Source organism: Ambystoma mexicanum, chromosome 7q, assembly GCF_040938575.1.
Source record: "Ambystoma mexicanum isolate Mex_15411 chromosome 7q, UKY_AmexF1_1, whole genome shotgun sequence".
Taxonomy (NCBI): domain Eukaryota; kingdom Metazoa; phylum Chordata; class Amphibia; order Caudata; family Ambystomatidae; genus Ambystoma; species Ambystoma mexicanum.
Window position 1 is genome coordinate 880,771,288 of NC_090941.1, and position 15,558 is coordinate 880,786,845.

The following is a 15,558-nucleotide window of genomic DNA, read 5'->3' on the forward strand; positions in this document are numbered from 1 at the left end:
TTTTCTCGGACTCTTCTCTTTGTCAGACTCCTATCAGAGATGCAGGAGGAACAATTCGATCTCCTCTGTATACACATGCCTCATCACATGAAATTTCATCCTTTATCTTCTCCCAACATTCAATGTCCACATTAACATCTTTCCAGCCACTTTCCACTGCTCTTCTTAAATTCCCTTGTTTTAAATCCAGTTTCATGGCCTCAATCCATTCTTCTTTCCCAAAACTGGGATGTTCCTGTGCAACGATGCAATCCATGTCTCTCTCTTCTACACTTTCATCACCATCAACAAGTTCTTTTCTCTCATCATTACATGGTAAGCAAGAAAAACAGTCGGCCACAATATTAGTTTTGCCAGGAGTGTACTTTATAACTACATTGTACTGCATTATAATCAAAGTCCATCTTCTAATACGCGGGGAGGTCAAGTGAGGATTCTTTGGATTTAACACATGGATCAGTGGTTTGTGGTCTGTCTTGAGTTAAATTGGAAGACCCCATATCAGTCCTTTGAAATGTTCTAAAATCCACATAACTGCTAAGGCTTCCTTTTCAATCATCAAATAATTATTTTCCGCTCCTCTTAAAGTCCTGGAAGCAAAAGCAATTGGGACCACAGATCCATCTTTGACTTGTTCCAAAACACCTCCCAACCCCGTGTTGCTAGCATCCACTGATATTACGGTCCTGGGACTGCAATCAAACATCCTCAGAGCAGGCGCTTTGTTGATCAATAACTTGCTGTCATGATGCCTACCCCCAGGCATCCGGACCAGGCCCATCAGCCCCGGGAGCAGGCATCTAGACATTTAGTAAAACCTCAGCAGCCCCGGCTAGGGGCTATCTGGGTTCAGTCCTGGCACCTCAGGCGCCAGGCTCATAGAAGGAATCAGTACTGGCGCCTAAGGCGCCAGGCTTATAGTCATTACTTATCTCAGGCAGACCATGCTGCAAATGACTCCAATCCAACATGAAGCCTGAAAGGGACTATTTTTCTACAGGGACTATTTTTTTACTCGGCTGTGGTTCTAGGGACTTCTTACCTGGGACTACTTTTGAGGCTATTTAAACCACACCAGACCAGCAACACACGCTTCGCGTTATTCTGCATCCAGCAGCATAACACTCACTGTGCCTGCATCCTGCATCCAGTCTTCTGCCACGCCTGCCTCGAATCCAGAGCTCCTAAAACAAAGAGGAAAGAAAGGGACAAGGTTAGAAAACAAACTTATTTCTATTCCACACCTGATTCTGGATCCATCTCATCTCCGGACCTGTAAAGAACATCATTTCTGCACGTGCCGCACCTCCAGCTGCAGCGCCGCGCCATACTCACCAGTCTTCACAGCATCCTTCGGGTCGGCGCTGCCTCCATCATTTCTTTGCCGAACTTCTGGACCAAGCCCATCAGCCCCGGGAGCAGGCATCTAGACATTTAGTAAAACCTCAGCAGCCCTGGCTAGGGGCTATCTGGGTTCAGTCCTGGCACCTTAGGCGCCAGGCTCATAGTAGGAATCATTCCTGGCGCCTAAGGCGCCAGGCTCATAGTCATTACTTACCTCAGGCAGACCATGCTGCAAATGACTCCAATCCAACATGAAGCCTGAAAGGGACTATTTTTCTACAGGGACTATTTTTTACTCGGGTACGGTTCTAGGGACTTCTTACCTGGGACTACTTTTGAGGCTATTTAAACCACACCAGACCAGCAACACACGCTTCGCGTCATTCTGCATCCAGCAGCGTAACACTCACCGTGCCTGCAGCCTGCATCCAGTCTTCTGCCACGCCCGCCTCAAATCCACAGCTCCTAAAACAAAGAGGAAAGAAAGGGACAAGGTTAGAAAACTAACTTATTTCTATTCCACACCTGATTCTGGATCCATCTTGTCTCCGGACCTGTAAAGAACATCATTTCTGCACGCGCCGTGCCTCCAGCTGCAGCGCCACGCCATACTCACCAGTCTTCACAGCATCCTTCGGGTCGGCGCTGCCTCCATCATTTCTTCGCCGAACTTCGGCACCTAGGAGACAAAAGAAAACCACAAGGTGAACCGAGGGAACCAACAAATATAATTCTTACCACCATAGACTTACCTGATTTACCACCGGAGGCATCCTTTTGTGACTCTCCATATTTTCACGTGCCGCATCTGTAAAGAGAGACAAAACAACACGTTTGACAGCGCCGGGTAATACAGACTCTTACCTGAGCGCCACCAGCTGCCACAATAGCATCTTTTCACGAGCCAGTTGCAAGACAAGTAAGGAAGGGGGGAACAAGAGTGAACATCGGACATATTGAACTCTATGAACTTAATACTTACTGGTCCTCACCAGGAACCTCAGAGTCCATACTCTCTGGAACTCTCCCGAGCCTTCAAACCAGTGAAGTAACTGGAATCGACGCGCCCCTGCAAATCCACGCAGGATGGAGAGCTCATCTTTCAAGAATATAAGGTGAGATTGCTGTGAGGGCATTTCGGAGGTGATTAGTTGGGGAGGACTGTGGGGGTGCCATCACTTGAATCCACAAGTGGCTAAATCCATCCCTCCACTTGCAGGAGAATATTTCTACGGGTTAAGCAGACAAGATTAGGAGGGCAGATCCAGTCAGTCATCGCTGCACTACGCATCACGTGGGTGGAGACCGCAGCTGTCCGGGTCCGGCCGACGCCCCTGTGGGAGCCAGGTGAGCGTAACACTTGATTGTATCTAACTCCTTCTTGCACTTTTCAGACCATTCACATGTTGTGCCTTTAGTCATCAATCTCCTCATCTCACTTGTCCTATCTGCATAATGATCCACAAATTTGGAATAATATTCACTGAGTCCCAGTAGACTCCAAAGTTGATCTTTATTGGCTGGATCAGGAAGCTTAAGGATGGTGTTCACAAGAGCTTCTTTGGGTCTTATTCCATCCGCATTGATGTGATGACCCAGATATGTCACTTCATTTCTCTTTATCTTACACTTTTCAATTTTGAGAGAGACCTTTCTGCTGTATAAATTGCAACACACCCAAAAGTTTGGCGTCATGATCTTCTTCCGACATGGCAGACACCAATATATCATCTTGAAAATAATATACGCCTTTTAAACCACTAAAAAGATGTTGCATCAGTCTCAGAAAACAGCAGCTGCTGATGCCAACCCAAATGGCATCCTTTTGTAACGAAAAGCTCCTAAAGGTGTTATAAACGATGTGAGGTGTCTGCACTCTTCTTCTAAGTTAACTTGGTGATATGCTGAGGATAAATCTAACGTGGTGAAATACCTTGCTGGTTCCATGGTAGTGAGCATTTCTCCAATGTTGTTGAGATCACGCAGATCAACACACATTCTAATTGAACCCTCTGGTTTCCTCACTATAACAATGGGAGATAACCATTCAGAACTCTCTATTGGTTCAATGATGTCTTGTGAACATCATTTTCCAGTTCTCTCTACAAAGCCTCCCGAGTGCCAATCGGAATGTTCCTTACTTTATGCACTACAGGTTTAGCACCTCTCTTTAATATTATACGATGTTTGAATCCTTTAAGAACAACCAATGTCATTATTAAAGACTTTTGGAAAGCATTTTGCTAGATTTTCGGCTGAATCACAACTATCACTCATTATACTCAGAATAGGAACATTTTCTACAGGATGTATTCTGATCTTCAGTGATGCTTGTTCCCACCAACCAACTATTGAAAAACCTTCAGCTACATACAACTTACAATATGTCTTCCTTCCTTCAAACTCTAAATGTACCCAGGTATAGCCTACAATGTTGATTGGTATTTTATCATATCCAGTTGCCCTAACTTTAGTAATATGCAACTCTTCAATTTTCTTTCCCAAAACACCCAGGTACGTTTCCATGTCTACCATTGTATATGGAGACCCAGTATCCACCATAACTTGTAGTGTGACACCATTAATAGCCATGGGCACCCATGGGCCGAGCGTGCTTCCAGACTGTATAAAAGCCAATATTTGTATTTCTTCTTCAAAGTTACTTGTGATTGCTACTAAATCACTTGATCCACCAACTTCCTCCATCGCTCTCACACTTGTCATGGCACCTCTCCCAACTTGTCCATTGTACCTTGTTGCGTTATATTGTGAATTAGATCTGCCCCTTCCTCTAATGTTGCGACATACCTTACCAAAATGGCCGACTTTCCCACATCTATAACATTCAGCTGATTGAGCTGGACAGTCTTTTTCTATGTTAGCATGTCTATACCATCCACATTTAAAACATCTACTTTGTGGCCTTTGAACCACCTCCCTACCAGGTCTAGGGTTTATTCCAAAGTCAGATTTCACAATTCTCTTCACAATGGCAACCAAAGCTTCTTCACCTTTATCGAATCCTCCATTGCTCATGTCTTGTACTGCTTTTATGACAACACATTCTTTTTTTTTTTTAAACTTCTTTTTATTATTCAGCGTGGCAGCAAAACACAGGCGAACAGCATCAGGCAATTACAATATGAATACAGTGTACATAATGTAGGGGCGCATAGATTACTACACATAATAACACAATCAATGGGCACAATCACAGCATGGAGAGGGTAACAGAAGGCTATGATAGGGGTGAGGACCCGAGTCGGTGGGGGGAAGTGGGTGGGGGGGAGGCATCCGGTGTCGCAATAAGATTGGACATATAAGAGCGGAACCTGAGCCAGATATTCCTAGGCCTGAAGTGGGTGGGTTGCATATGAGACCAGGCTTCCTCAGAGTCCGAGGCCCACGTGACCGCTCTCAGCCATTGGGCGTCCGTGGGAGGTAAGGGGCGAAGCCAGCAGAGCAGGATGGAGCGCACCGCAAGAAGCAGGCAGAGGCCAGCTAGTTTTTTGGAATCCCGGGAGAGGCCTGGGAGGTCATGAAAGAGGCATAGCACCGGGGAAGGAACAATGGGATGGTCGAGCACAGCAGACACTGTCGAGCAAACTGCCTCCCAAAACTGAGAGAGGCAGGGGCAGGACCAAATCATGTGAATGTAGTCGGCATTGTCCTGGCCGCATCTGGGGCAGCTGGAAGGGTGATCACTGGACATGCGGTGTAGTCTGATCGGGGTGTATTGAAACCTATGTAGTACTTTGAACTGAATGAGTTTAAACTGGGAGTTGAAGGACACTCGATGTGTGCGCTCGCATAGGTGTGCCCAGCGCTCATCCGACATTTCAACACCAAGGTCTACCTCCCACGCACGCTTCAGTTTGGCAAAGTCCGGGACAGATCTGGGTTGTAACATAGTATATAACCTGGAAATTTTACCCCTTGTGGGCCCGGGGAGGTGAGCTCCTCAATGGCAGGGTCGTCCGGTGGCAACATGGGGAACGTTAGATAATTACGCTTGAGGGACCTGCGGAGGGATGTATATTGGAGCCATACACTCTGGCCGCTCCTCAAGGGCAATGGGAGATCAGGCCATTCAACAAATATACCCTGTTCAAACACATCATGTAGCAACTCGTAGCCTGCGTCCGCCCAGCGACGAACCGTGCCTGGTGGAACCCGCAGGACCCCCGGGAGGAAATTCCAAAGAGGGAGGTTGCCGTGGAAGGCGTAAGCAGTTCCGGCCAGCCTCCACATTTTCACCAATGCGATGGACGTGCAGGCAACCGGGCTCTGAGTCCAGTGCCAAGGGAGCGGGTTGTGTCACCAAGGAGCGGATGTCACGGTCACAGACCGCAAGTTTCTCAAGTCGGACATGCGGGGGAGGGTCCGTTGTATTAAACCAGTAAGTAGTATATTTGATTTGGGATACCAGCCAGTATTTAAGAAAGTCAGGGGCACCAAAGCCCCCCGTTAGTCATGGGGGTAGACAGGGTATCAATTTTTAGGCAGACCGCACCCGAGTGCCAAAGAAAGGAATTCACAGTCCGGGTCAAATCACGGAAAAAGCCCCCCCTGGCCACAGGGGTACGTTAGTGAACCTGTAAAGCAACTGGGGCAACACCACCATCTTCAACAGCCCTATCCTGCCTGCCAGGGAAATCGGGAATTTGTCCCGGACCTTAGCCGTCAGGTGTGTGAGGTACTTCTGATAGTTTTCCTGGAAGGTCAGCGCCTGCTGGCGCGTTACCACTATCCCCAAGTAGGTAAATGTGGATTGAGCCCATGTGAAACCAAGGGTGTCAGGAGGAGGGAGAGTGCATTCTGTGAGTGGGAAGAGGGTGGATTTTGAGCAATTCACTTTAAGGCCCGAGATCCGACCAAACTGAATGATGTCCTCCAGTATTGGGGGTAAGTTGATGGAGGGAGAACGCACAAACAACAATGCGTCATCCGCATATAGGGACACTATGTCCGTCTGGCCCGCGGTGCGGAGGCCTCTATGAGCGTGGAATTGGCGGAGCATATCAGCGAAGGGCTCTATTGCTATAGCGAAGATCAAGGGAGAGAAGGGGCACCCCTGTCTCGTCCCCCTGGCGATCTCAAAGAGGGGGGAGCAACAGTTGTCGGTGTGGACCCTAGCCACAGGAGTAGAATAAAGCAATCTGACCCAGGAGAGAGAGGAGGGGCCGAATTTGCAACTCTCGAGAACCCGCCATAGATACCTCCATGAAACTGAGTCAAACGCTTTTTGCATGTCAAGAGTGACAGCCACTGCGTGCGTCTTGGGGCTGATTCTGTTAATTATGTTAAATAGACGCCTCAGGTTCAGGGAGGTAGAGCGACCTGGGATGAAACCCGCCTGATCTGGATGGATGATAGATGACAGGAAGGGAGCCAACCGGAGCGCCAGAGCCTTGGCGTATATTTTGACATCACAATTTATAAGTGAGAGCGGGCGATATGAACCACATTGCGAAGGGGATTTACCAGATTTAAGTAGTACTGTGATTGTGGCCTCATGGAGTGAAGGGGGGGGAATACACCGGCCTCCACAGACTCCTCCCAGCGAGCCAGCAAGTGAGGAAGCAGCTGTGACTTAAAATGCTTGTAAAATTCGACTGGGATACCGTCCCGAGCCAGGGGCTCGCCCGAGGATAAGGAGTCAATAGCGTCTGACAGCTCCTCCAGTGTGAGTGGGGAGTCAAGGGAACCCGCGGTCTCCAGAGACAGGTTTGACAGAGGAAGGGCATCGAGAAAGGAGTCGATCTCCGCCACTGACACCTCATCGGAGTTAGAATATAGGGTTTCGTAGAATGTAAAAAATTCCCTGTTGATGTCTTGCGAAGAGACAGCCATGGAGCCGTCAGGCCTCTCAACTCCAAGTATGTGTGGGGACCCCGTCTTGTGACGGATCAGTCGCACCAGAAATTGACCGGGGCGTTCACCCTCCCCGTATCTCCTTGCCATGCCAGGACTATCCAAAAACCTTTGTTCACGATCCACGAGGGATCGGAACGTGTCCAACTCCGTCCCGATGTCCGCCAGGTTGCCCGGGGTAGAGTGAAGTGAGCATGTAGCTTCCAGGGTCAAGAGTCTGGATTCACTAGCGGCAAGATCTCTCCGGATCGACTTAAGGACCCCATTCTCCTTGGACAACGCAATCCCTCTAATATAAACTTTAAAGGACTCCCATAAAGTGGCCTGAGACGTTACCGAGCCCGTATTAGTCTCGAAGAACTCTTCAATCGACAGCTCCAGTTGCGAGTCCGACAGGGATCAGGACCCCAACCGATGGTAACAGTGACTGGAGAATGGTCAGACAGGGTTCTGGGAAGGATCATTAGCTGTATAACGTTCTTAACCAATTTGTTGGAGATCACCCATCTGTCAATGCGGGAATAGGAATCGTGGACTGAGGAGTAGAAAGAGTAGATGCGGGAATCCGGGTAGAAGAACCTCCATGCATCTACCATGGCTAGACGGGGTAGGGATGATAGTGCAGCGTAAGCTGCCCTGGAGAGGTGACGGGGCTTGGAGCCAGATCTATCAAGAGCTACATCAAAGATTGTGTTGAAGTCACCCCCCCAGAGGATAGGAACAAGGGGGAAGCCATCAAGGAGGGAGGTGACCTGCACATAAAAATCCGGCTCATCTAGATTAGGGCCATAGATGTTCAGCAGAACCACTTTGTTGTGATGGAGCATGGCATGGAGCAGTACATATCTGCCTTGGGGGTCAATTAACGAGGAAATGAGGGTGAACTTGAGACTCTTATGAATGAGGGTCATGACCCCACAGCTTTGAGTGGAGAAGTCAGTGAAAAATCTATGGGGGCCCCAGGTTTTGGCGAAGCGCATGCACTGTTCCGAGCGGGCATGTGTCTCTTGTAGAAAAAGAATCTTGGACCCGTGGCGCTCGGCCTGCAACTGGAGCTGCCTCATCTTTTTATAATTACCTAGCCCCCGTACGTTCCAGCTCATAAAGGTCAAGTCATTTTCGATCACAGATGCGGTGGCGTTTGAAACAGACAAAATGTCAATAACCAATGGGCCAGATTCGCAGCCCTGTGGCAACAGTTCCTGAGTGCCACACCACAGTCCCCCTTCGATGCCAGTGCCAACTTTTTAATAAAATAACCCCAAACATGTCCCACCCGCACCCACATCCCCCCCCAAACAGAGGGATGACAATCCCAACTCCCCTCAACCAAAACCAAACCAGAGGCATCAGCGCCTGGGGGCCTGTAGGCCGGACTGGCCGCGTCGCTCCAGGCTGCTGCAGATCCAGTAGAACAAAAGGGGCCCACAATAGGAGTCGCATGTAACTTGGGCAAAGTACTTGTACATGGTGATATGGCACATCTTTGTAAGTTGAGCAGAACAAGCAGATTACGGGATAGAGGATCAGCGTGGCCCCGATGCGGGAAGGCGGCTGGGCCTGGCCACTCCCCGTCGGGAACCTAGGGTAACTGCAGAACCGTGGTCAGAGGAGGGGGATCAGCCAGGGAAATCTTCGTCAATGAACTTGGAGGCCTCCTCTGGGATCGTAAAGAAGAACACCTGGTTAGCGTGTTCTATGCGAAGTTTGGCGGGATAGAGCATAGCGTATTTGATTGAGTGGTCTCGCAGCCTTCGTTTCACCGTTTGGAAAGTCTTGCGTTCCCGTTGGACGGCTGTTGAAAAGTCCGGGTAAAGGTGAATCCTTGCGCCGCCCAGTAGTAGCTCACCTTTGAGCCTTGCGACCCTGAGGAGGGCGTCACGGTCCCGATAGTTCAGCACACGAGCTATGATGGGCCGAGGCGGAGCACTGGGCCTAGGTTTAGCCGTCAGAGCGTGGTGTGCCCGCTCAATAGCGAAGGGTGGAGAAAGCTTGGGCTCGTCGAGGAGCGACAGCAGTGTGCGCTGAACGAAATCTTCCATTGGCTCGTGGACTTCATACTCGGGAACCCCGATGATGCGGAGGTTGTTGCGCCTTGAGCGGGATTCCAAGTCCTCATTTTTCTTTTCCACCTCAAGGACTCGGAGAGGGCGATAACCTCAGAGCGCAGGGCACCCAGCGCATCCTCAGCGGAGCCGATCGGCGTCTCGACCTCCCACACCCGGCTATCAGTCCTCTCAATGTGGGCCTTAATAGAGGATATAGTGCTGTTCATGTCGTCCAGTTTGGAGTGTAGTGCGGTGAAGCCCTCCCGAATAAAGTCCAACATATTTTGGGATTCCGGAGCTGCGTCAGATGAGGCAGCAGGGGCCTGCTCGGCAGCCTCCTCCGACGATCTCACCGCCGCCTTCGCAAACATGTTGATGGAGCTCTGTTTCCTCGTGCCCCCCTTGGTCATCCTGGCGATATCGGAGGTTGAGGAGAAGGCAGGGGGGGCGCGGACCCCGCACCCCGTAACACAGTGTGCAAGGTATGGTTAGGAACAGGGAGCAGCACGAAGAAACCAGAGGCCGTGGATCAATGAGTATAAGATATTGCGATTGCCAGGGCAAAATGTGGAAGCTTAGCTAGCCCAGGGAGACCTGGGGGACAACGCCAGGGGAGCACAGATGCAGGGGACCACAGGGGCGGGAGGTGGCGATGTCCAGTGGTCACTGTAAAAGCAGGGGCCCAGGCGTAGATGACTGAGTTCGGTGAGTAGGGAGGAGCGCACCCTGGCTCAATGCCCTGGCAGTAGGGCGGGCCGATCTCGGGCTCGAAGTCAGCAATGTGGGGTAAGGCGGGCCCCAGGTAAACAACAGATCCAGCAAGTAGTGGCACCAGGAGCGCCGCCGCCCACTCAGGAGATAGAGGGCCCCCCAGTGCCGGAATGCGGGCGGCCAGCGAAGATTAGGGCTCCCCCAGTAGGGCGGACAGGTGAAGATGGAACCACAAAGCAGGAGGGCCCGCAGCCCGAGCACAGCCAGCACAGGAAGGGATCAGTGTCCGTGGTTGCCCCAGAGTCATAGAATCAAGCAGGGGGGGCGCGCAGCAGCACCCCCCCAACGTACCTCTATCACTCCCGGCTCCGCGTCCAAGGGCGCCGGGGTCCGCCACGGGGGGGGAGAGCACCAGCAGGTTGCGGGCCAAGAGCAGAGGATGCCCGGGGTCCCCGCGCAGCCGCAGGCAGTCCAGGGGCCAGCGCGGGGCCGCGACTCCAGGGGGACCTCCCGCGCAAGACGGGCCCAGGTGGAAGCGGGCGGCGGGGGACGGGCCCACGGGCACAACACAGGTCCCCCCCGGAGCGGTTGGCAGTCCCCGATGTGGGGAGGATCTCCAGTCCAGGGGAGGCGAGGAGCTGCCCAGCAGCAGCCACAGCCGCGGGGCCTCCGCAGTGGTAGGAGGCGGCCCCCGGGGCAACGAGGGGTCCGCGGCCCCGGGAGTCACAATCACACACGGTGGGACCAAGCAGGAGCAGGCGATGAGTGACAGGGCCCCGGGGCGCACCGCGGCCCCACTCCAGAGCAGCCAGAAGTCCCTGGAGCGCAGGAAGGCAGGTGAGTCTCCCTCAGCCTGAGATTTGGCGCGAAGCCGCGCCGACGGATGGGGAAGGGCGAAGGGGCGCCCGGATCTCAGGATCCCCAGCTCCGATTCGAACAGGAGCAAGGCCAAGTGGTGCCAGGTCCCCTCAGAGGATCAGTCGTGCCCTCCAGGGCAGGGTGCCGGATCAGGAAGGTGCCCAAAAAAGGATCGTGGGATCTGCAGACCACGGAGAGCTACGCTCAGGCGGCCATCTTGTTCGGCGCTCAACAGCATCCCCATGTCAACACATTCTGTCTTGCTTTGGACATCCTTCATACATTTCTCACCCAGTTCAAACGATCTAGCTATTTCAATTGCTTGCTCTAATGTGGGATTTTTCGCTTGCCATAGCCGTTGTTGAATTCAAGTGTCGGCCACATGCAGCACCAATTGAACTCTTAGATATTCGTCTGCCAATCGTGTGAATTCGCATGTCGATATAAGCCCTCTTAAAGCAGCAACATAGGTATCAACAGACTCATTCTTGTTTTGTTTCCCTGAAAAGAATCTATACCGTTCTAAAACAATATTCGTTTTATTACCAAAATGTTTATTCAACTTTGACAGTGCAGTCTCATATTTCCTGGTACTAGCAGAAGAATCTCCAGATCCTTCCTCTGTGTCATTCACATCAGGCAAAGTCCTAAATATTCTTAATGCTTCAGCACCAACACAATTCAGGAGGGTGGCCTCTTTTAAATCATCATTGTATTTGGCACCTCCTATAGCCCTTAAATATACTTGAACATTATCTAACCATTGTTCCCATGAACACACTGGATTATCAGGCTGAGCCAAGAACTTCACTGGTGCTGCAATGTTCTGCATTTTGAAAGTAGTTGTCAGTAATTCAGCACAAAAATACTGTAATGGCTTGTGGTATTATTATTATTATTTTTTTTTTTATAAACGAAATCCTTTTCAGTTGCTTCCTTTTATTTCCTCTTTAAGGATATTATAATAATGGCACATCATGTCGTCATTGTCTTGAAAACATTGGTTGACTGCTTTGTGATTTTGTTCATGTATTGGCACAGTTCACTTTGAATCCAACAGTATTCAACCCTTTCTTTCGTATAATGTGGCTCAATGTTTGTAATTATGTATCTGAAATGGCAGCGTTTCACCGTTCAATTACCATTGTACAGCATTACTTCCATAACGCTTTGCACTGGTCGCATATGTTCGTTTGACTTTCCAAAATACGCTTTATCCTACTGACGCTGTACCTCTGTAGCTATGCCAACCTTGACTCAAAGATGGCGGCACGCAGGGCACGTACGCAGGTACTTTACTCTAAACAAATTCAAGCATCTCTTTTCACGCACTGAGCTCCGACGTGCTTACGTACACAGTGAATCTTTCGGAAAGCAAAAGTTCTTTACAGTGGCCTCCGAGCTCACGCGCCACCCTTAACGTAAGTCATATGCGTCTATAATCAAGGCTATATTCCCCTCGTCTCATTGTGAAGTTATTGTAGCCTTATTCACACTATTGACCATTCCTCAGATGATTATAGGTTCCAGCTGTCCTCCGGTCACCTTTCAATGACCAGCTGCACCAGGGCCAGCACTGATATGCGTCTGGGGACCTCCTTCAAGGACAGCTCCTCGTCGCCATTTGTTGTAAATAAGCACAACAATATGTAGTATTATATTGTAGTTTATTCAGAGGAGGTCCCTTCTAACCAACCTCCTTCAGGCAAGCATCTTCTCATATGATGCTGGCAGATTCCAGAATCATACCAGAAGAACGCTTCAAAATGCATCCTCACAACACTCTACATTATAACATCAGGACCATCTTAAAATGCAAATCTTAGTTCACTTTTGGACTTACCAAACGATACACCATACTCTGCAAGCTGTGCTTCATATTGCTTGGCAATCTTGAATATACTGTCTGCGTAACTTTTCAAAGCCTCTCCGTAATCCTGTGCATTGAAAGGGATTACCCTGGAGTTTGCAAGTTGGTAAACAAGTGCTCCCCGCAACTGAGCGACTGCCAAGTGCTTTTTGAAGGTTGGGTCATAAAACTTTTCAACCAGCTCGAAAGTCTCGTAAACAGTGTGATATACTGGGTAGTTGCTGAACTTCTGGGTTTTCTAGAAAAAAAAAAAAGAAAACGTGAGAAAAAGTCGAGTTTTGCATGTTTCACTTGTAACTGGTTAGTTCAAATTGATCTCTCCCTAGGAATTGATGTTCAGTTAGTTTTAAAACTAACACCCTTAAAATATATACCTATGCTAGTATTTTATAAAAATATATGCATTCATATAAACACATTTTCATCTATTATAAATGCTACCTATTGGGGCACAAATAAAACTAGGGATTTTTTTTATTTTAAAATTCACATCCTTTGAGTTGGCTGTCTACTTACCTAAGCAAGAAACTCAGACGTGGGTGGGCATTATCGGTCAGTTAAAGGCCCAGGACCAGCGACACAGACCCTAGTGAAGGGGACCTGAATGTGGGCCCTGGGGTGATTACCCGACCAGTAATGGCCACCCACAAAAGCGGTTTATAGCTATTAACACCCCGGGATGGATGACATTTCTTAACTTAAAAACTACAAAACAAAAAGGGACGCTATGGACGTAGTGAGGAGGTTACTAAATGTAGTCCCTTCTTACTTGCCATGGGAGTCATTGCCTTGGAGGGGAATGGGTGGGACAATGGGAGTGACTGAAACCAGCAAGGTGCCTGGGACGGGGTAGTGCAGGGAATTGGTGGGGCAGTCTGTGTGGTGAGGGGCGAGGGAATTGCGGGGTGAGTGAAGGCTTACCTCCGGGAAAATGGCATCCCCTCCTTCTCATGACACTCTGACCGAGGTAATACCAAGATTTAGAGGTGGCCTTCCGAGCTTCCCCATAGGCTGGGTGCTAATGCTCATGGCTGTTCCCCCTTTCTGCCTATAAAAAAAAGGGACTGACCTATGTTCAAAGGTAATTTCCATGACAAATCGTTTAGAAAGGCACATTTCCTTTTGTAATAGAAATTTGGCATGGATTAGCAAAAGTATTAGGCTTATTTCAGACTAGTAGTTTAATCAAATAAGGAAGGTGTTTTGCCAAAAGAAATATGCATTAGACATGTGAGCCCCAATGCGATCATATAAGATACAGTCAGTTTGTTTATTCTAATGTTTTATGCCGTGCCATGTATTGCTTCAAAGTGCCATGGTTTAGTGTGGGTGGATGTATACGAGAGAAGAAGGCAGAGGTTTGGAGAGGGTGGATGTATATGAGAGAAGGCTGGGGGAGGTTTGGAGAGGGTGGATATGAATGGGAGAAGGCTGGGAGGTTGGATATACATGGGAGAAGACTGGGAGAGAAAGGTCTGGATAGGGTGGATATACATGGGAGAAGACCGGGGGAGGTTTGGGGAGGGTGTGGATTTACATAGAAGAAGGCGGGGGGGGGTTTGGGGAGGGTGGTCTACTTGGGAGAGGGCTGGGGGAGGTTTAGAGAGGGTGAATATACATGGGAGAAGGCCAGGGGAGATTTGCAAGGGTGTGGATAGACTTTGGAGAAGGCTGGGGGAGGTTTGGAGAGGGTGTGGATTTAAATGGAAGAAGGATGGGAGAGGTTTGGGGAGGATGGAAAGACGGGACAAAGCTGGTGGATGCTAGGAGAGGGTGGAAATACATGTGGGAAAGCACAGGGAGGTCTGGAGAGTGTGGATATTCATGGGAGAAGGCTGGGGAGGTTTGTGGAGGGTGGATAGACATGGGAGAAGGTTGGGGGATGTTTGGAAGGGTGTGGATAAACATGGGTGAGGGCTGGGGGAGGTTTAGAGAGGGTGGATCTACTTAGGAGAAGGCCGGGGGAGGTTTGTAAGGGTGTGAATAGACATGGGAGAAGGCTGGGGGAGGTTTGGAGAGGGTGTGGATTTACATGGGAGAAGGTTGGGGGAGGTTTGGGGAGTATAGATAGACATGGGACAAAGCTGGGGGATGCTTGGAGAGGGTGGAAATACGTGTACGAAAGCACAGGGAGGGTTGGAGAGGGTGGATATACATGGGAAAGGGCACAGGGAGGGTGGATATACATGGGATACGGCTGGGAAGGTTTGTAGAGGGTATATATGCATGGTAGCAGAATGGGGGATGGTGGACAGACATAGGAGAAGGCCTGGGGATGTTTGGGGAGGGTGGATAGACATGGGAGAAGGCCGGGGAAGGTTTGGAGAGGGTGGATAGACATGGGATAAGGGTCGGGGAGATTTGGGGAGGGTGGACAGACATGGGCGAAGGCTGCAGGAGGATTGGAGAGGGTGTATAGACATGAGAGAAGGCCCAGGCCATGTTGGAGGGGCTCCGTGTACATGGGAGATGGGATAGTTAATTAGCTACATTTACAGTGTGACCAGTGGTCACATTCCTTTCGCAGTGTATAGTAAATAAAATGACAATGCAAGCTATGTCTTACAGTTTACATTTTAAAGCAAGGGCTTGAGCGAAGGTGGTAAAGTTAAGTGCTAAAGTCCGAAATCGACACCTGCCTGGGTGAATATGTGGGGTGATGCTGCATTAGGGAAAGCATCATGTTTAACCGGATCCTAGCTGAGAGGTGGTTTTAGTGGTCTGCAGGGCTGAGGAAAGAGGCATCTATTGAGCTTGGGTGAGTGCATGCCTTGCCAATATCCCTATAAGAGTGTTTCTCGGATGTATGAACATCATTTGGATTGTTTTTAAAAGATTTGCTTTAATCTGTTC

At 49.6% G+C, this 15,558-nt stretch overlaps 1 protein-coding gene across 1 annotated transcript in view; it reads right to left on the reverse strand.

The window, feature by feature from the left end:
- NAALAD2 (N-acetylated alpha-linked acidic dipeptidase 2) overlaps nucleotides 1–15,558 on the reverse strand; it is a 1,042,620-nt gene that overhangs the window by 104,005 nt on the left and 923,057 nt on the right. Inside the window, exon 17 of the mRNA XM_069639397.1 lies at nucleotides 12,679–12,943. Coding sequence (XP_069495498.1) covers nucleotides 12,679–12,943 — 265 coding nt within the window. The remainder of the gene's footprint in view (nucleotides 1–12,678; nucleotides 12,944–15,558) is intronic.